Source organism: Camelus dromedarius, chromosome 18, assembly GCF_036321535.1.
Source record: "Camelus dromedarius isolate mCamDro1 chromosome 18, mCamDro1.pat, whole genome shotgun sequence".
Taxonomy (NCBI): Eukaryota; Metazoa; Chordata; class Mammalia; order Artiodactyla; family Camelidae; genus Camelus; species Camelus dromedarius.
The window spans coordinates 10,924,679-10,944,671 of record NC_087453.1 but is presented as its reverse complement, the minus strand read 5'-3'; the positions used below and the strand labels follow the sequence as shown (position 1 = coordinate 10,944,671).

General features: G+C 46.7%; 1 protein-coding gene across 2 annotated transcripts in view; it reads left to right on the top strand.

The window, feature by feature from the left end:
• The window catches only part of EYA2 (EYA transcriptional coactivator and phosphatase 2), a 214,808-nt gene that overhangs the window by 77,636 nt on the left and 117,179 nt on the right, over window positions 1-19,993 (top strand). Inside the window, exons 3-5 of one of the 2 annotated variants that reach the window (XM_031433690.2) lie at window positions 489-534; window positions 3,913-4,055; window positions 11,249-11,365. In XM_031433690.2, coding sequence (XP_031289550.1) covers window positions 489-534; window positions 3,913-4,055; window positions 11,249-11,365 — 306 coding nt within the window. The remainder of the gene's footprint in view (window positions 1-488; window positions 535-3,912; window positions 4,056-11,248; window positions 11,366-19,993) is intronic. The other variant, XM_031433691.2, reaches the window with a different exon arrangement.

Here is a 19,993-nt window from a genome sequence, read left to right as displayed (position 1 = left end):
TCAAAGCCAACCAGTGTCTGTCATTCTGGGGTTCCTAGGGTTGCCTTTGAGGCAGGGGAGGGAGTGGTTCTCCATCCAGGAGTAGAAATGGCACAAGCTTAGGAGTCAGGAAACCTGGTTTGGGTCCCAGTAGTGCTGCTGTCTAGTCATGTGACCTGATTCAAGCCCATTCTTTCTGTCTCTTTGGCCTCAGTTTCTCCATCTCTACAATGAGTAGGGGGATGGATTCCAGTCTGAGGTTTCCAGATGCTAAAGATTCTTTATACGTAGTCATTCAGTTAATATCTGGAGGCAGAGCACACCCAAAAAAAGGTTTTCAGTAAGGAGAGTGCTACAATGGTGTGCCTCCAATAAGCTTTTGTAGTTGAGAAAGTCCCTGGCAGCAACTCTCTGAGTTTCTTCCTGCTCAACCCAGCATCTGAAGTCACAGCTTCTGTAGATCCTCACTGTGACAGCTCAAGCCCTCAAATGTTTTTTTTCCCCTCTAGGCATCACCGCATCAGCCCCTCCAAGTGCGTCCCAGCTTTTTGCAAGGTGAGTATCCTTGCCTTGTCTCCTCCTCATGCTTTTCCTTTCTCTTTCATGGAGGGCACAGGTGCTGCAGCCAGACTCACTGGAGAGGAATCCCAGCATCGCTCTTACTGGTTGAGCAACCTTGAGCCAACCAGCCACCCCTCCCCGGGCCTCAGTCTCCCCATCTGGAAAAGGGGGACAATTATGATGCCTTAAAAGGCGCTTAGAATGGGGTCTGGAACAGACTGTCCTGAGAGTGTGGGCTGTTGTTTTATTCTTTCTTCCTTTTTTTAGTCTTTTCCCCCTTTTCTTCCTCTGCTTTCCTATGCATAATCTTTCTCCACCCCTCTCTCCTTCCTGCTTCCCTTTTTCTCCCTCTTTTCCCCTCTTCCTTTCCTCTCTCTCTTCCTTCCTCCCTCCTCTTCCTTCTTCCCACTCCATCTTTCTCTCTCTACCTCCCTCTGTCCACTTTCCTCCTTCCTCCCTTCTTCCTGCTTCAACTTTCTCCCAGCTCCTCCTTCCTCCCTTCTTCCTGCTTCAACTTTCTCCCAGCTCCTCCTTCCTCCCTTCTTCCTGCTTCAACTTTCTCCCAGCTGTCCTCGGTACCAAATCCCTTACGAGCGCTAAAGACTTGTGAGATGGGCTCTCGCGGTGAATGAGACACAGTCCCTGCCCTGGGAGAGCTTCCATTCTGGTTGGGGTGACAGACCAGCAGATCAGAGATCTCAACATGGTGGGTGTGCACAGGGGTTAGTGGGAGCTCGCTTATGACAGGGCTTACCTGGGGTCCTCCGGGCGCCCAGCCTCAGGAGCTGCCCATCTGCCCCCCCCAGCCTGAGAAGCCCGGGGTTTAACCTGGCGGGACTTCAGCATGGCCATCAGTCTATGCTCAGCTCCTCCACATCTGGACATGCTCCTCCCTGGATGACACTGGAAAAGCTGCTTATAAGGAACACATTTATTCAGCCTTTCTTTCCCCCCAGAAGATGTTTTTGGGGGTTGTTGGTAGCAACTGAGGTCTATTAAATCTACCTAACTTGTTTTATGGCCTCAGGGTTAAAGAACTCCACTATCCTCTCTCCTTTCTCTGGCTTTCCATTTAATCTGAGTAGTTCACATCAGTGTTGATGGGAAGCCAGGGTTGATCATCTTGAATTTCCGCTTTCTACTTCCAAAGACAGATGTAAATTGGGAATGTTTTCAAATAAGGTTCTCTGCTCAATTCTAAGTCCAGATGCAGCAGATGCGTTTCCAGGCATCTCACAGGATGGGAATCTTGACAGATGAAATGCCTTCCAGCATTGGTTCTGGTGTCTCCAGCTCACAGAGTTTCTGGTGCATCCTAGAACAAGTTCCCTGACTCTTCGGCTCAGTAGTAGTCAAAAAGAAACCAGGCCTGAGAGCATTTTCTTATAATTCCATGCACGTTTGTGTCTGTCTCACACCTTCCATCAGGCTTCCTGTGTAGGAGGAACTCTGGAAACGAACGGGTTTTGACTAAAGTGATGGGATCAAAATGGAATCAGATTATTTGGATTGGGAATCTCGTTACCATTTACTGATCGACATGTGGTTAGAGTACAGTTTGTCAAGTTGTGCAAACCTTAAGTGTCCAGATACGTGACTTAAAGGGCCAGGGCAGCATAGTGGAGTGGTTCAGGGCGTGGCCTCTGGAGCCAAGGCTCACACTGTATGTCAGCTGTGTGCTCTCGATGTGTTTGTCGCTCTCTGCCTCAGTTTTCTTATCTGTAAAATGGGGATGGGAGTAGTAACTGCCTCCAAGGGTTGTCACGGTTGTTATGAGGTTTAAATGAGCCAGTCCCCATCCCACATGGTAACTGGGACAGTGCCTGGCACATAGTAGGCCCAAGACTTGTTGGTTGTTTTCATCACCCAGTGAAGTGAGCCCTGTAAGGACTGTTGAGGACACAGTGTGAGAGTCTTAAGAAGTGGCTGCACAGAGGCGTGCAGACCCAGGCTTTCCTAAGCATCTGCTTTGCAAGAGGAGGAAATAAGGGGTATGTGTGTGTGTGTGTGTGTGTGTGTGTGTATCTCAGTTTTAAAATATTGATGACTTCAAATTAAGAAAGAAACTGCCCTGGCCACAGACATTACATCTGTAGAGTCACAATCCTGTTCCCTTCCTGTTAGAACAACCCTCTGTGACTTTACTGCTGCCTGCGGGGCTGAGGCAATCCCAGGGCTATTCAGTGAGAAGAAGGAAAGCTTCATGGTTACAAGTGTGGGCTCTGCAGTCAGACTTCTGAGCTTGAGATCCAGGTTTCCCACCTTCCTGCTGCGACTTCTGGTCTCTGAGCTTCAGTTTTCTCCTCTGTAAGGTGGGAATGATAAGAGCCTCTTCCCCAGAGAGTTGATTGGAGTATCTGATGGAATTTAGCGCATGTATCAGGCCAGGGCGACACAGTTTCTAGCCTGTGGTCAGAACGCAGTGATCAGGAGCAGTTATTATATTGCAGCTGTCTTAGGTAAGTGGTCCTTTAAATCCTAGCCCTTCATGGAACCTGTTATTTATCATGGAATAAGGAATCCATTTGTGTTCTTTGGTTGCAAGTAACAGAAATAGACCTTAGCTGATGTTAAGCCCGAAAGGACTTTGGGGAGGATCTGGAGTAGCTCGCAGTGTAAGCAAAAATCGAATAATCAGGCCTTGAGAAAGACCAAGAATAGGACAGCTTAGGAAGAAAGGAACTGAAAAACAGTCTTTTTAAAATGTGGCTGTTGGAGTGAATTATTCAGCCTAAGATTTAAATTCCCAAGACAGAGTCTGATTGGATGATCTTGCTCATGTGCCCTCCCCTTGGCCCAGAGCCAGACATCTTGACTGACAGCCCTGTCAAAGCTGCAATCACTTGGGAAGGTGTCTAAATTGGGGTAAAGAGTCAGGGTGGGATAGGCTGTGTTGTAATCATCAATAAACCCTGTTCTCAGTGGCTTAAGACAACAAAGGTTTGTTTCTTATATAAAGTCCAATGTTGATCGCATTGTCCAACTCTCCAGGGCACCTCTGCTCCACAGGCTGACTCAGGAATCCAGGATGTAACCACGTTGGCTCTGCCATCTCAACTTGTCCCCTGCACAGTGGCTGCCAAAAGAGCAGGAGGGACTCAAGGGATGGTTTTATTGGCCAAATCTTCCAGTGACTTATGCATTCTCTTGGGCAGAACCTAGTCATGGGGTTGAATCTGACTGCAAGGGAGACAGAAACTGTAATCCTCCTGGTGCCCAGGAAGGGAAAGTGAAATGGGATTTGGTGAACATGTAATTTGTCTCTACCCTGGAAAGAATAAATACCCAAAGGGTAATAGTGGTGATACCAAGATAAGAGGGAAGGAATGCTGGGCTGTGCTTAGAGATTTCATCTTGTCTCCTTCCATGCAGACCTTGCCCACGTGTCCTGTCCAGCCAGCCTCCCACAGCCATGGCAGCCTACGGCCAGACCCAGTACAGTGCAGGAATCCAGCAGGCCACCGCCTACACGGCTTACCCACCTTCAGCACAAGCCTATGGAATCCCTTCTTACAGTGAGTACCTGACCAAGCCCTCGATTTCCCCTGGGATCCCCAATGTCATGGTCTTTTTTCTGCCCTATTGCTTCAGTTAATTGCAGAGTGAGAGATGCAGCTAGCCTAATTTTGGTTGGAGATAGAGGAGGACAGACACTTTAAATACAGTTCATGTTCTAGAGACTATAGCAAGGCCATAAGAGGAAGAAACTTAACCCAAGCTGGCTTAGGGGAAATGGAAATTTAATGAGTCGGATACTGGTAAATTTGGGGATACAACTGATATCCGGTATGGCTGGATCTAGGTGTTCAAATGCTGTCAGGAGGAAGATGTCTCAGCATCCTTGGATGTTTTCCTCTGAGCTGTCTTTACTTTCATATGGATTCTTCCCATGTGGCAGCAGAGATGGTACCTGTCAATTCTGGGTTTGCATCCTTGGAGTGCAGCACTCGTTGTGGAAAGCGAGTTCATCTTTCCCAGCAGTCCCACCAGAATCCAGTATTGACCCTCACGGCTCACGTCAGGTCATGTGACAGTGCTTAGGGCAAGCACGGAGGTGGGGGTGAGGGAGATTGGAGGCTGCAGCATATGGGATGTCTCTGAGGGAGGGATGGTTCTCCTCAAGAAAAGCACAGTGGTGGTATCAGAAGAGAGAGAAATGGATGCTGGGAAGGCAAAAACAAGAGACCTGCAGACCTCGACTGTCAGAACCCTCCTGCTTAGAACTGGAGACTCAGTGAACCAGGCTCACCATCCACTGCTTGCCTGTCCCTGTCGGCATTCATCAGGGTTCTCCAGAGAAACAGAACCAATGGGATGGAGCTGAGATAGACAGACAGACACACAGAGAGAGATTTCTCATAGGAGTTGGCTTACCTGATTATGGAGGCTGAGAAGCCCCAAGATCTGTCATCAGTGAGCCAAAGGCCCAGGGAAGCCAATGGTGTCATTCCAGTCTGAGTCTGCAGTCCTGAGAACCAGGAGGGCTGGTAGTGTAAGTTCTAGTCCAAAGGCCGGCAGGCCTAAGACCCAAGAAGAGCTGATTTTTCAGTTCGAATCTGAAGACAGGACAAGGCCAGTGTCTCAGCTCTGCACTCAGACAGAAGGAGTGCCCTCTTACTCAGCCTGTTGTTCTATTCAGGTTTTCAGTTGGTTGGAAGAGGCCCACCCGCATGAGAGAGGGCAGTCAGTTTTCCTCAGTCCACTGATTCAAATTAGTCTCTTTCAGAAACAACCCCATAGACACACCCAGAATAATATATGACTGAATGTCTGGGGACTCCATGGCCCAAGTAGACACGTAAAATTAACCATCACACTATCTGTGGCTTTATTCATGCTGTTACTTCCCATCTTAACTGGTGTGTCAACCAAAGCCCTTTTGGTAGCACACGACAAAAATCCAATACTAATTAGCTTAAGGAAATAAGGGTGTTTATTGCAAACATACCTGAAAAATCTTAGGGCACTAGCTTCAGGTAGGGTTGGATCCAGGTACATAAGCAATAATATGAGGAATTAGTCTCTCTGCTTCCCTTTGTCTGGGCTTCTGTCTCAGGCAGGCTCTCCACTGTGGGACCAAAGGCATCCTTGGCAGTCCCAGGCTATAACTCCCCAAAAAGAGAGCCTCCCCACATAGTCCCAGAGATCCCTCTAACTGGACTCCCATGGCCATCTCTGACCCAAATACGGGGGCAGAGAGATGGAATGCTGTGGATGGCCACATTTCACCATGTGTACACCCATGGAACCCGGGTCATGTTGGGCTCACCCAAGACAACTGATCTGAATGTAAGGAGAAGAGGTCCCCAGAGGAGGAGGGGGCAGGCAGAACCACAGACATCCATGCAGATGGCTGTCCAGTCCACCCAAATCCACGGTATCCAGTGGAAAGAACAGGACTGGCCAGCAGGAGACTGACCTCCTAACCCCAGCTGCCCCTGGCTCCTCCATGCCTCCGTGTCTTCAACTGTTACATTAATATGATCATCTTCTCTTCCCGACTAGATGGTGTGGCTAGAGTGCAGAGACTTGAATTTTTTTCCTCCCTCTTTTCCCTCCCTCCCTCTGTCTTGTCCTTTTGTTCATTCATTCATTCATTCATTCATTCAGCATTGGGTTATGTGCTGGGCATACACAGTGGTCAACAAGTAGAATGTTTGTGGAGCTTACAGTCTACAACAAAGGCTGAAAAGTGAAGGCCAGCAGATAATGTGGTCCATGGATATTTTTTTAATCTGTAAAATGTACTTGACATTTTAAAAATTAATTGCCAGTTTTTACATGGGAAATGTTTACATTGAAATTCCTATTTCTAATGTCAAAAAAAATGACAACAGATGATCGGGCAGCACTGGGCCTACATTTTTGTGTCAGGAGTGGGTGGGTCTGAATAGGGTGGACCCTGTTAGCTCATGTTCACCACAGTCCTCCCCCAGTTTTCAGTACTGACTTGAATTATCTGCCTGTCCTCTGAAGACCTTTGAGTCTGCCACCCCTAGCCTAGAGGGAGAAAAATATTAAATGAACTTGTAAAAATTGTAGGTGTTATTTCAAATTAAGATGGCTGGTACAAAGGAAGAGAAGAAAGTTGTGAGAGGGAACAGAAAAGCAAGATTTAATTTGGGTTCCAGTGCCAGGGGAGACCTTTTAGATGAGGAGTTGATTCAGCTGAGAACTGACAGATGACCGTGTGTTAGCGCAGGAGGGAGGGTGTCCAGGCAGAGGGGACCACCCATGGGAAGGCCTGGGGATGGGAGATTTGGAAAGGCCAGGAAGCCCAGTGGCTGGAACATAGTACAGATGAGGTAGGCAGGGTGGGCAGAGCCTTTGAACCTGGGAAAGATTTTATTCCAAGTGAAGCAAGAACTCATTGGCAGGTTTATAAACAGAGGGCTATCTGATACAGTCCGGTTTTTTTAATGATCAGTTGGGCTGTTGTGGGGAGGTTGGATTGGGAGGAAGCAAGAGGAGAAACAGGAAGGCAGGTTGGGAGACAGAGAGCCTGGAGTGGAGCAATGGTGGAGGTCTGACGGGCAGTGGACAGACAGAAGTAGACACATTCTAGGGCAGTTGTGGAGTTAGGAGTGACGGGTCCTGGGGCACCGGCTCAGGCATGGATCTAGTCTCCACCACTGAGTTGTTGCCGCCCACAGTTCTCAGTGCGCTGTCTCCACTAGTTCTTTTAATCCCCCACTCAATCCTAAGGAGGAAGGGTTCCATCATTGTCCTCTTTCAAGGGATAAATAAATGGAAGCTCAGAGAGGATAACTAACTTGCCCAGGGCCCCCAGCTGGTCGGCGGCAGAGGTGGAGTTAACACCCGGGCAGCCTAGGTCTGGAGTCCAGGCCCCTAACCGCCGAGCTCTGCCTGAGCACACATTTCATCAGTCCTGGGGGATTACCTATGACAGACCTTCGCCAACTGGTGTGGGCATCTCTTCTAACCCCTATGCCTCCTGTGATCGATTTGTGATAAAATCACACGTAAGTTACCCCGCTTGGCTGACAGCCAAGAAAAATGAAGCTGGATTATTTTTCAGCATAAAAGAGCAAACCAGCCCTGTTTCCAGACAAAACATGGCATCAGGTGGAAATGAATTTGGTTCAAAGTCAGTTTATAGCCTCGCTTACTTTCAGAGGATCCATTTCCTGAGAATACAGCATAAGTGGTAGGATCACATGTCCTGGGTTCACACCCCACCTCTGCCCCTTGCTGGTCCTAAGACCCTGGGCAAGTTTCCCCCTTTATACAGTGGGAGTGACACCAAGTCTGGCTTCCTCATGGTTGTTGTGAAGATGAAATGAGATCATGTGCATCGAGAGTCAGCTCCCTTTTTCTGTAAAGGGTCAGATCGTAAATATTTTCAGCTTTCTGGGCCATACCATCTCTGTCACAGCCACTCAACACTGCCATCAGAGCATGAAAGCAGCCAGACAGTGTGTAAACTTATGGGTGTGTCTTGTGTTCCAATAAAACTTTATTTACACAAACAGGCAATGGGCCAGACTTGGCCCCCAACCATAATGTGTCAACCCCTGATCTATATAAAAGGCTTACCTCACAGGGCCCGCCCCAAGGGAAATGCTCAATCAGTACAGGAGAAGCCCGGCTGCCACACATCCCCGGGATGTCCACATCACTGAGTAATGACAGGCGAGATGAAGAGCCGTTTCCCTGCAAACATGCCTGTGCCCCAGCAAGCCGTGTTTGCTCACCGTCTGGACGAACCTTGTTGAATCTTGTTAGGAAACTTCTCTCCTTGCTCCCTGACAAGTAGCATGATTACCTTTGTTTAAATAGCTGCAGGGAAATAATAACACAATTGAGCAAACTAGAGGCAAGGTCAGAGTATGGAGGGTTTTTTTTCCTCTATTTATTATGCAACATTTAAGACACATGTGAAAGCATAAAGACTAGCAGTACAAATGCCCATGAACTGACCATCCAACATTAAAAAAAAAGGGAGATGTCCTCCCTTTATTCTCAAATACACACCTCCCTGGATTTGCTGTTTCTCATTTGCTCTTTCTGCATTTCCTTACATAGAATAGAGGTCGACCAACTTTTTCCGTAAACAGCCTGATAAGAAATCTCTTGGGCTTTGCAGGCCATACGATGTCGATTGCAACTACTCAACTCTACCCTTGTATCTCAGAAGCAGCCACAGATAATACAGAAACCAATGGGTGTACAGACAGACCCTGTTCTATTGCACTTTGCTTTGCTGCATTTTTTACAAATCGACGGTTTGTGGCAACCCTGCATCGAGCAAGTCTGTCAGCATCATTTTTCCAACTGCATTTGCTCACTTCATGTCTCTCTGTCACACTTTGGTAGTAATTCTCACAACATTTCAGACCTTTTGATTTTGTTCTGTTATGGTGATTTATGATCAATGATCTTTGATGTTACTATTGTGATTGTTTTAGGATGCCACAAACTGCGCCCAGGTAAGAAAGACAGCAAACTTAATCAATAAATGTTGTGTGTGTCCCACTGACCATCTGTTCCCCTGTCTTTCTCTCTCTCCTTGGGCCTCCATCTTCCCTGAGACACAGCAGTATTGAAATTAGGCCAATTAATAGCCCTACAATGGCCTCAAAGTGTTAAGTGAAAGGAAGGGTCACACATCTCTCATTTGAAATCAAAAGCTACAAATAATGACGCTTAGTGAGGAAGCCATGTAGAAAGTTGAGGGAGGCTGAAACTGGACCTCTTTCACCACCGAGCCAGCCCTCATGGGTGACTTGGAGGAGTTCAAGATTTCAGTGGAGGAAGCAGCTGCAGGTGTGATGGAACTAGCACGAGACCTAGAATTGGAACATTGGAAGACGTGACCGAGTTGCTGCAACTCACGGTTAAACTTTCACGAAGAGGAGTTGCTTCTTACGGGTGAGCAAAGAAAGCGGTTACTTGAGATGAAATCTACTCCCAGCAAAGATAACGTGAAGGTTCTTGAAATGACAGAAAAGCATTTAGAATGTTACATTAACCTAGTTGATAAAGCAGTGACAGAATTTGTGACAACTGACTCCAGTTTTGAAAGAAGTTCTACTGTGGGTAAAATGCTGTCAAACTGCATTACACACTACAGAGAAATCGTTCATGAAAGGAAGAGTCAACCAATGCAGCGTATTTCATTTTGTCTTTAAGAAATTGCCACAGCCACCCCAGCCTTCAGCAGTCACCACCCTGATCAGTCAGCAACCATCGACATTGAGGCAAGACCCTCCACCAGCAAAAAATTGCAATTCTTTTTGTAACCATCATCTGAAGGCTCAGGTGACGGTTAGCATTTTTTAGCAATAAAGTAGTTTTAAATGAAGATATGTAGATTGTTTTTTAAGACATAATGCTATTGCACACTTAATAAGACTACAGTATAGTGTAAACCCAACTTTTATGTGTACTAGGAAACCAGAAAAGCCATGTGACTTGCTTTATTTCGATATTCGCTTTATTGTGTGCAAGAGATGCGTGTTTCTAAATACCTCATTCAGAGCCTCGTATGTTCATTTTTTCCTCTTCTTTTCATCTCCCGATAATCCTGCCAGCAGGAATCAGCATTTTATTTTGTAAGGGAGGAGACTTTCAGGCTGGGGTTGGAGGAGACACTGACCAGGCCACCCAGTAATGAAGCAAACCATTTGGGACTCCAGCCCAAAATCCATCGTTTTTACCTTACTAAGCATTCTCTTTATTTATGGGGCTGAGTGGGAGAGAAGGAGGGAAACCACAATTACAGAACTATCCCCAGAACTAGAAGTGTTCTTTGAAAAAAAAAAACGCAGATTTAAATAGTATCGAAATACTATTTTACCCCTATAAGATTAGCAAAGATAAGCAAAGTTTATTACATTTTAAATAAAAATATAATGTATGGGCTACTGATGTTGGATCAGCCCCCTCCCTTAATACAATCCCTTCTCCAGCCCCTCACTCATGGAATTGATGTCTCTGCTTTGGGGAAGCATGAAGAGTTTGGCTGAAGCGGAAGGCAGATTTGTAACCGTGGCCTTTGGATAAGCAGGTCCCCCCACAAGAAGAGTGGTGAGCATGTCTTAGGGGTCAGTGGCATTATCTCTACAAAGAACAAATGGCTCATTCAACACCTTCGCCCCCAAATCCTGATAGACGTTTAAGCCATATATGGAGCCAGTCCTTGGAATAGGGGGGTGGTAAACTGACTACCATCAGAGCCTGGCAGGAAGCATGAAGCTTGACGGCATGTGCAAAATATGAGACCTTCTTAGCCTGCCTTTCTCTCTCTCATTTTTGAATGTGTCCTAGGATGCAAAAACAACAAACAACACTAAAAAACACTGCAATGGAAAAACAGCATCTTAAAACCAGCCAGTGTCTCAGAGACAGTATGGGATCCGTGGTGACCTGGGAAGCACACAGATTGGGGATCCTGCGGGTGAAGCCTGTCATCACGTGGGAACTCAGGCATGCGGTTTCTAGATCATCCTGTTGATAGAGAGAAGCCATAAGCCTAGGTTTTTTTGGGGGGGGGGATCTCCTGTTGTTTAAACAAAAGCAACCGATTTCAGATTTTTCTTTAAAATACGCAGACCAGGCAAGATTCATATGTAGGCTAACTTCAGCTCATAAAACTGCATGCTGTCTTGACTTACTGGCTCTCCTGGGGGTGACGAGGAAGCATCCTAATTATGTGTGCCTGGTGCTTCTTTTTCCTCCTTCCAAGGCATCAAGACAGAAGATAGCTTGAACCATTCCCCTGGCCAGAGCGGATTCCTCAGCTACGGCTCCAGCTTCAGCACCCCACCCACTGGACAGAGCCCATACACCTACCAGATGCACGGTGAGTGTGGCGCTGCGGCCCCTCCCAGCCGTCTCTAATTCACTGCCTGAGTTGAGTGTCCAGTCGTTCATTCGTTTATTCAGCAATTTTTTTTGGAGTACCTACTATGTGCCAGGATCTATCTCAAGAGTTGCAGTGGTGGGCAGAGGAGATATGACTCATGGCAATTCCAGAGCAGGAGGGAGAGACTGACAATAAACCAGGCAGCAAGTAGACGGTGAATTTTGGAAGGGGTTGAATGCAATGAAGCAAATAAACACACTCTTTGGATAGACAGTGATGGGTAGTTGTGGAGTCAGGAGAGGTGGGACATGTAACTTTAGACAGTCATAGAGAAGGCTCTTTGAAGACATGACATTGGACAGAGACCTAAAGTGTGAGGCAGAAGCAGCTACGCGCAGACCTGGGGGAAGAGCATTCAGGCAGAGGGAGCAGCTCATACGAAAGCTGTGTGGAGAGAAGTGTCTTAATGTGTTTGAGGCAGAGAATAGAGGCCAGTGAGGCAGGAGCAGGCTTAAGGGGATGTGGAAGGAGAGAGTCTTGGGGGAGGGCAGGGCCGAATCATGTAGAGCCTTGAGGGCTGTGGGAAGGTGCTGACTTTGATTTTAAGTGTGATAGGACAGGCAGGTCCACTGTAGACTCAGAAAAATGCCAGCTGTGGGGAATACTGGATAGGAAGGAGGAAAGGAGCAGGCAGGAGGTTCTGGGCGCTGCATCCCCACTGGGTAGCCTCAGGGAAGAAACACCAGTGTGTACCTCCCACCCTGCGCACCCTAAAAAAAACTGGCTTGCTGGATTCTCCTGTACCTACCTCCACTCTTTCACCATCCAAGTAAAAGGAGGAGAAGAGACTGAGGCATAGAGGAAATGCCTGATCTGCCCGGCATCAGGGCAAGGAGTTTAGATTTTACTGCAGGTGCAATGAGAAACGGGCTGTGTCTGGTCTCTTGGGGGTCTGGTGGATCCCCAACTCCCAGCCTCACTCAAAGTCTGCTCTTGTCCTTGGTACTCTCCTGCCTCCTCTGTTTCTGCTGTCACCTCTGTCTCCCACAGTGGCCTTTCTGGGTCCCACAGAAGGGTATAAACTTCTGGGACCCATCCTCAGGTGGCACCAATCCTAATGATAAAGGCTTGTGAAGACACTGAATTGGGACTTGCATTTGGGTCAGTCTCAACCAGTTTGTTTCAGCTCTTACAACAGAAACAGAACTGACTGCCTTGGGGCTTCTAAGGCTACAGAGGTTGAAGACAAACACGGTCCACCCTCCTTTAGTCTGAGACGCCCACCCCCAACCCTGCTCCAGTGTAATAAGTGAGTTTAGTTATGTAGGAGTGGGTCCCCATCCATTCATTCATTCCTTGTGTATTACTGAGGCACTTGTAGGCACTGGAAACACAGCAGTCAATAAAGACAATTCCCTCATGGAGAGAGACAGACAGTGATCAAGTAAATAAATTGATCCTTACAGATTGTGATAAATCGTGTGAAGGACAAAGACAAGGTGGTGTGTGATGGGCAGTGATGAAGGGAGTGGTGATGGACATTACCCAGGAGGTTAGGGAGACCTGAGTGATGGAAAGGAGCCAGGCACATGAGTAGCTAGAGACGGGACAGCCCAGGCAGAGGGACCAGCAAGAGCAAAGGCCCAGAGGCAGGAAAAGGCTTGTAGTGTTAGAAGACTCCAAAGGAGAGCCAAGAATCTGGGTGTAGTGAGTAGCGGAGATGAGACTAGGAAGTGAAGCCAGAAGCCCCCCGACCCTGGATGGAGACATATGTTATTAGAATATGTTATTTCTTCTCTGGTCCTTATAGCAGCCACGTGAGGTGGACCCCACCAGCTCCACTTTACACAGGATGAAAGTGAGGCTCAGAGCGGAGAAATGACTCGCCTGAGATCCCAGAGCCACTAAGTGTGCTGAGCTGGAATTCAGGGTAGAATTCCGGAGCCTATGCCGTTTCCTCCAACAGCTATTTCCTTGTACCCTTCAGGAATCCAGATTCCATCCTAGCTCTGCATACACACCATTCCTCTTCATCTTGCCAATAGCCCTAAGACGTAGGTTCTATCATTGTCCCCATCTTACAGGTGGAAAAACTAAGGCACAGCGTGGTAAAGTAGCCAAGGTCACATGGTTGTGGCCATGGGATTTGAAACTAGGCAGTTACACTCCAGAGCCCAGGCACGTAACCCCAACACCAGCCTGCCCTCCACACTCTCCCAGATCCATCTAGAAGACGATCCTGCATGGACGAGCCCTGGCAGAGCCTTGCCCCCCACCTTCATCCCCATCAGCCTCTCACAAATGGAAAAACATCTCCTGCTTTGTTCCCACCCGACCATGGGAATAATCCAGGTTATTTTCTTATCGCCCTCGTGGCCCAGATGCCAGCTGGACTTTGTCCCAATTAACTGCCTTCGGTCTGATGCTAATGGCCATAAACTGCTCTTGAGACAGCCCAGGCATTTTGCAAGCCTGACATAGTCCTCCTTAAGTATTTTTTTTTCAAACGCAAACACACAGAAGGCTCACACACCATGCCCATGTGCTTCCTATTAACTTTTTTTTTTTCAAGTTGTTCCAGAGGAGAAATAAACTCTCGAACTACTCTGTGCACATTTCAGAGCAGAAGACGTTGGTGGAGCTTAGTTTTGGGGTGGGGGGGCAACAAAGAAGGGAATAAAGAGGGAGATGGAGACTGAGTTGTAGGCCTGAAAGCACCGACTTGGAGTAAAACTGGTCCGTGTTTAGAAGCTGGGCTGAGTCCTTTTCCTTCCTAAGAATGAAAATCATAACTATGTAGCAGCAAGAAGAACCTCGGTCAGGAGCACCCCATCGTTTACAGTGAGGCACCACAGCTGCCTGGCTTGCGTAGGGTCACAGAGCCAGCACTAGGTAAGCCCGGGGGCCTCCCCCTGGGTCTTCTACCTGATTTCATCAACTTCCAGAAACCTCAGCAGAGCCCCAAGGCCCTGGTTGGAGATGTGTATCTGCATGGATAACACTGCCTCCCCACCAAATGTACAGTGAACGTTAAAGAGAAAAGTTCACAGCCGTTCTTCAGCCATTTCATGGTTGTTTGTTTTCTTTTTTTAAGTTCACCCAGGGGTTTTTATAGCTGAAATACATTTCTTAGGGGGTTGATTTTTTTGTTGTTGTTCCATTTTGGCTTCTCCTGCTAAAACACCGCTGTTCACAGAAATGACCAGAAAGATTAAAAAGAAAAGAAAAAACATCTTGCGAGTATGTCGTAAGACCTTGCTGGTGCCACGGAGGGGTTGGATGCCCCCCCCCGGGGGGGCTGTTGGGGGACTAGGTGGAATGGTCATGGGCACATAGATGAGGTCCGTAACGGCAGAGTGGACTTTTGTTTCTCTCATTGATTTTGTAACATGATCGCTGAAAGCCATAATTGAAGTCAGGCCACTTAACTTCCCAGTTGTGCACTCAGTGTACCAGCACGTGACCTTGAGCCACGTTTCTTCTTAGTACCTCAGTTTCTTCCCCTGTAAAATGGGAATACAAATAGGATCTGCGCATGGGGCGCTGCAGTAATTAAATGAGTTAATGTACGTACAGTGTTTAGAATAGCACCTGGCAAAACTAAGTGCTCTACAAATGTAAAATATTATTGTTATCCTAAATTCAGATTTGATGGTCTTATATTTTTCCCCAATTCACTTCTCTTTCCTGAACTCTGTGTTTTAGGAAGTTGTTGTGGTAAGAGAAAGACCAGTTTGAGACTTTTGAGCCATCGACATCAGCATAAACGCCCCTTTTGGTGAAATCTGCATTATAAGGCTGGGGCCGGGGGCACGGGGCTTAAAAACCATGGGGGTGCCCTCTTCTATGGGAGTTCCTCTTATATTATACCAAAGGCAGGGAAAACCCCTACTTTCCCCCATCAATCCCATTATTTTATTGCAGGATTTTGCGCAACGCATGGCCTCTCAGAATTTAGCAGAAATACTTGTACGTATTCTTGTGTTCGTAGGTAACATGCTGTACACACTCTCTGCACTTTGCTTTCTTCATTTAGGTGTGGACCTTGGAGAACTTCGTAAGTCAATATATAGAAAGAGCTTCCTCATTCTTTCCGCAGATGCCTATTATTCCTTTGAATGATATGCTGTAAATGATTTAACCAGTTCCTTATTGGGTGTTTCCAGTCTTTTGCAATTACCATCAATATGGCTTTGAATATCCCTATATGTCCATCGTTTTGTTTTTCTGAAAGTGTATCTGATGGGCAAGTTTCCAGCAGTGGAATTCAGGGTCAAGGGGAAAGTACATACTTAAATTTGGTAGATATCTTCAAGTTACCCTCTGTAAGGATCCTATCCATTTAAACTTCTACCAGCAGTGTCTGAGAGTGCCTGTTTTGCCAACCCAGTGTCATCTGATTATTGGAGTTTTTGTCAGTCTGATGCATGAGAAAATGGTATCTCAGTGTGGTAGCAGTTTCTAAGTGTGTCTTACAAGTTTGAGCATCTTTTCAGATCTTTGACCAATTTGTGTTTCCTTTTCTGTGAAGTAGGGGATTAGACTTGAAAAACTACCAAAAAGAGTGGTGCGGTACCAGCCATACCAATATTGAAATATATTATAAAACTTCTGGTTCTGATATTTAACTAGACTAACTGGCTAATAGAGAAGGCTGAACAGACCAGAAAGAGACAAAACATAGGACAGATGACATCCAGGTCAGTGGGGAAAGATGGAATATTCAGTGAGTGGTGTTGGAACAACAGGTTAGCCATCTGGGAAAGAAAAAAAAAAGATCCATTCCTATTACTGTATACCAGAAGAAAATCCAAATGGATAGACAGTTTAAATGTCAAAAGTAAAACTATAAAAGTACTAGAACAAGAATGAACAAACTTTTTATAACCTTGGAGTGGAAAAGGCTTTCCTAACCATGATTCAGAAGTCCAGATGCCATCGATGAAAAGATTGACAAGTTTGAGTCTGGGTGTTTTTTTGGTTTTGGTTTTGGTGCCGCAGAGAACACCAAAGTAAAAGTCAGAACGACAAAAACAAACAAAGAAAACAAAAAAACAAACTGGCATCAGATCTAATCAGGAACAATTGTCATTCTCTTTCAAATGATCCTACAGTTCTATGAATTAAACTCCTCTGGGATGTGATTCTTCTAAGTGAAAGAAGTGGTTCTGTTCCTGGGAGTGGTGGGATCTGTGGCAAATTGGAGAGTACACGCCCATCGAAGTTGGTGGGTGGGGTGGTTATTTAGCTTTAGCTCATTGCTGCCACACTGGAAAGGGACCCCAGAGAGGTCAGATCTTTCCATTTTTCAAGGTAATCCTCAAAAGTATATTAATATAATATCTCATTCTTCCCAACATTGACAATGGGTGTAAGTAATCTTTAAAACACCTTGTGAAGCAGACAGACATGTATATGGCTGGTCTTTGTGCTCTGTGTTGCAATCTGGTTCCGTATTTTAACTGAACCATAGATAATGAGACCAGAAATGGAAGGAGAAAATTACAAGCCAAGTGGTGACTTGGGGAGCCAGAAAGATCACCCCTTTTGGTTTCCACCTCTGGCTTATTTTTAATCAGTGAGGCAAGTCCCAGACGACTTGGGTGATGGGTGTGGTTATAGCCAAATTGGAACCCAGTGGCCTCCTGGTAGGCTAGAGTATTTCCCTATTTCTTCTTGGCAGCAGTGACTTTGAGGCTGTCCTATCCCAGCCAGTTTTGAGCAGGCTAAGTCTGCCCGGTCTCCCTGTGTCGGTCAAGACAGGAGCCAGGCTTGGCATCCCACGGGTTCCTGGACTGAGGTCAAGTTTCCTGGTGTGAATCAGCAACTCTTTTGCTCACGAAGACTTGGCTGAGGTTTTCTGGTACCTGTCGGCACTCTTGTGCATGCAGCTCCTCCACCTCGGCGGTTACCTTCTTGTCACCTTCACGCGTGTTGGCAGGCCTGCTGCCTCCTGCTTGCGCTGAAGTCTTCTGGATTTAGGACATATCGCAGTTAAATGGATGGTCTTTTCCTCCAGTTTGGTAACGAGGTTGATTTGGTCACCCCTGTCTCCCAGTGATGGCTGGAGGTGACAGGTGAAAACAGCTGGAGAGACTGAGAGTTAGTTGGGGGATTTGGAGGGAGTTTGATAAACAACAATTCAGTAAGGCAGCACCGGCCCGTGTGTGATGATGGAAACGTTCTTTATCTGCATTGTCCAACGTAGTAGCTGCCAGCCACAGATGGCTATTGAGCATGGGAGCATGGCTAGTGCAACTGAGGAACTGAAGTTCTAATTTTGTTTGATTTTAGTTCATTATAATGTGAATGTAAATGGCTAGTGGCTGCCGTATTGGGCAACGCAACTCCAAGGGGTGAATGAAGCCAACTCTTAACCTGATTACTGCTGGAGTTGGGTGAGTGCGATTAGCAGGCTCTATGGACTGGATGCTTAGTCCCCCCAAAATACGTAGTTGAAGTCCTAACCCACAAGGTGATGGCAGTTGGAGACGGGGCCTTTGGGAGGTGAATTGGGGTTAGATTAGGTCATGAGGGTGGGGCCATCTTGATGGGACTGGCGTCCTTACAAGAAGAGGAAGAGAGAGAGACCTCTTTCTCTTTCCTCTTCTCATACTGAGGAAAGGCCACGTAAGGACACAGCGAGAGAAGGTAGCCGTCTGAAGCCAGGAAGAGAGCTCTCATCAAGAACCAGATCAGCCAGCACCCTGATCTCAGACCTCCAGCTTCCAGAACTGTGAGAAATGAATTTCTGCTGTTTAAACCACCCATTCCATGGTATTTTGTTATAACAGCCCCTCAGTTTCCCTCAGAAGGCAGTTGAGGCCTGTGAGTGGTGAGCAGCCTGGACAGCAGAGCTGTTTACACCCAGGCTCTCAACCCCATCAGACCCAATGGCCCCCATCCCCACTTTTTATGTCCTAGAAAGCCGTTTCACTATCTTGAAATTTAATTCATACATAATTGAACCTACTTATGTGTATCTTTTTAAGTCAAGCAGAATGCCCTTACTGTAACATAATTTATAAACTGTGTAGTTGAACATGTAACTGCACAGGCATGACCCAGACAACACAAATGAAATACTCAGACACAACCACATGAAGACTCACGAGATAGTGGCTGATGAGCTGAGTTCTACGGCCAGGCAGATACCTTCAGGGTGTGGCCATCGGCAACTTGAACTTCCATTATGGTAGACAGGTCTTGGTGAAATCCGAAGGAAACAAAAGATGGCTGTCCTTCTACTGACAGTAGTAGCATCACTGTGAAATTACCCTGAAGGAGTGACAGCCTCTAGGGACATGTTATCCCAGAGGTCACGGGGATAAGGCTCCCAGAACAAATGAAGATGCTCAGATAACATGGTTTATTAAATCGACTTCAAACAAGTTGACACATGTAGGACAGCGTCCAAGGAGGTGGAAGGGCCGCACAGCCTGGACCCCGGCTTCTAGATGTGTCCTGTCTCTCTCGTTCTCTCAGCCCCATCAGCCTTCCTGGTGATGGTGTGTGTGGTCAGTAGGACCGGAGCTGAAGCTGAGCAGGGGCTCAGCAGCTGAAAGGTGCTCGGAGCCAGCCCACCACTGCGCTCAGGGAGACGCACAGGAGCAACTCTGCCTGGTCGCACTGTGGCTCCCTCGTTACCCAGCTGGGCAGTCCTGACTTTCAGCCATATTTCTAGGGTTGAGGATACTTGGGGCCAGACGGGTTGTCACCAGTGGGGGTTTGACGTAACTGTCGGCTTGGAGGTAATTTACCTCTTCCTTTCGCTCGTTTCTGTCCATAAGTGACACTTGTCTTTCTTCCATCCTTTTTATCACATATTCCGTTTAGTACATCATACAACTTTCTTATTCTCTGTTCTTCGCACATCTTTAGAATTTTGCCCGTATCTCACAAGCTACTTGCTTACTAAGTTTATATAATACTTCTTATGAGTTTCATGCATCCCATCTCTTTCTCTCGTTTTCTCCATAGCATAATTGAATATTGTCAAATAGTGGATTAGGAGGAACTGACAATTGCAGTGTGGTACAGCTGCAGGTGAGCCCATAACAGTAGCATTACTGCAAAGTCTCATGTATGCACAAAAAATCCTTTATATTTATGAGTAAAATGGACTGAAACGCTAGGACAGGGGTTAACAAACTTTTTCTGTAAAAGGGCCAGATAGTACCTATTTCAGACTTTTCAGGCCTTGGGGTTTTGTGCCAGTTCTCATAACTCTGCCCTTGTAGCTTGAAAGCAACCATAGATGACCTGTGGATGAATGTGCAAGGCAGTTTTCCAATACAGTGTCATTTTCAAAAACAGGTGGTGGGCTGGATTTGGCCCTTGGACTGAAGTTTGCTGACCCCTGTGTCATATGATCAGATCATTAAAACCAAGTCTTTACCTGCATCAATGTCTGATGAGTTATTCAAAAGCCAGGTAGGACCCAGAAAAGTCTTCATTTTGCTGGACTATTCCATGAATTGCAGAATGTCTAGCACTCCTGTCACCTGCCCACTAAATGCTACTAGGGTCCCCAGTAAAAGTGTCCCCATAAAATTCCAGGTGCCCCAAGTGGTACCACAATCCTCTTGAGAACCACTGGTTTACTTGGCAGCAGGTATAGGCAAT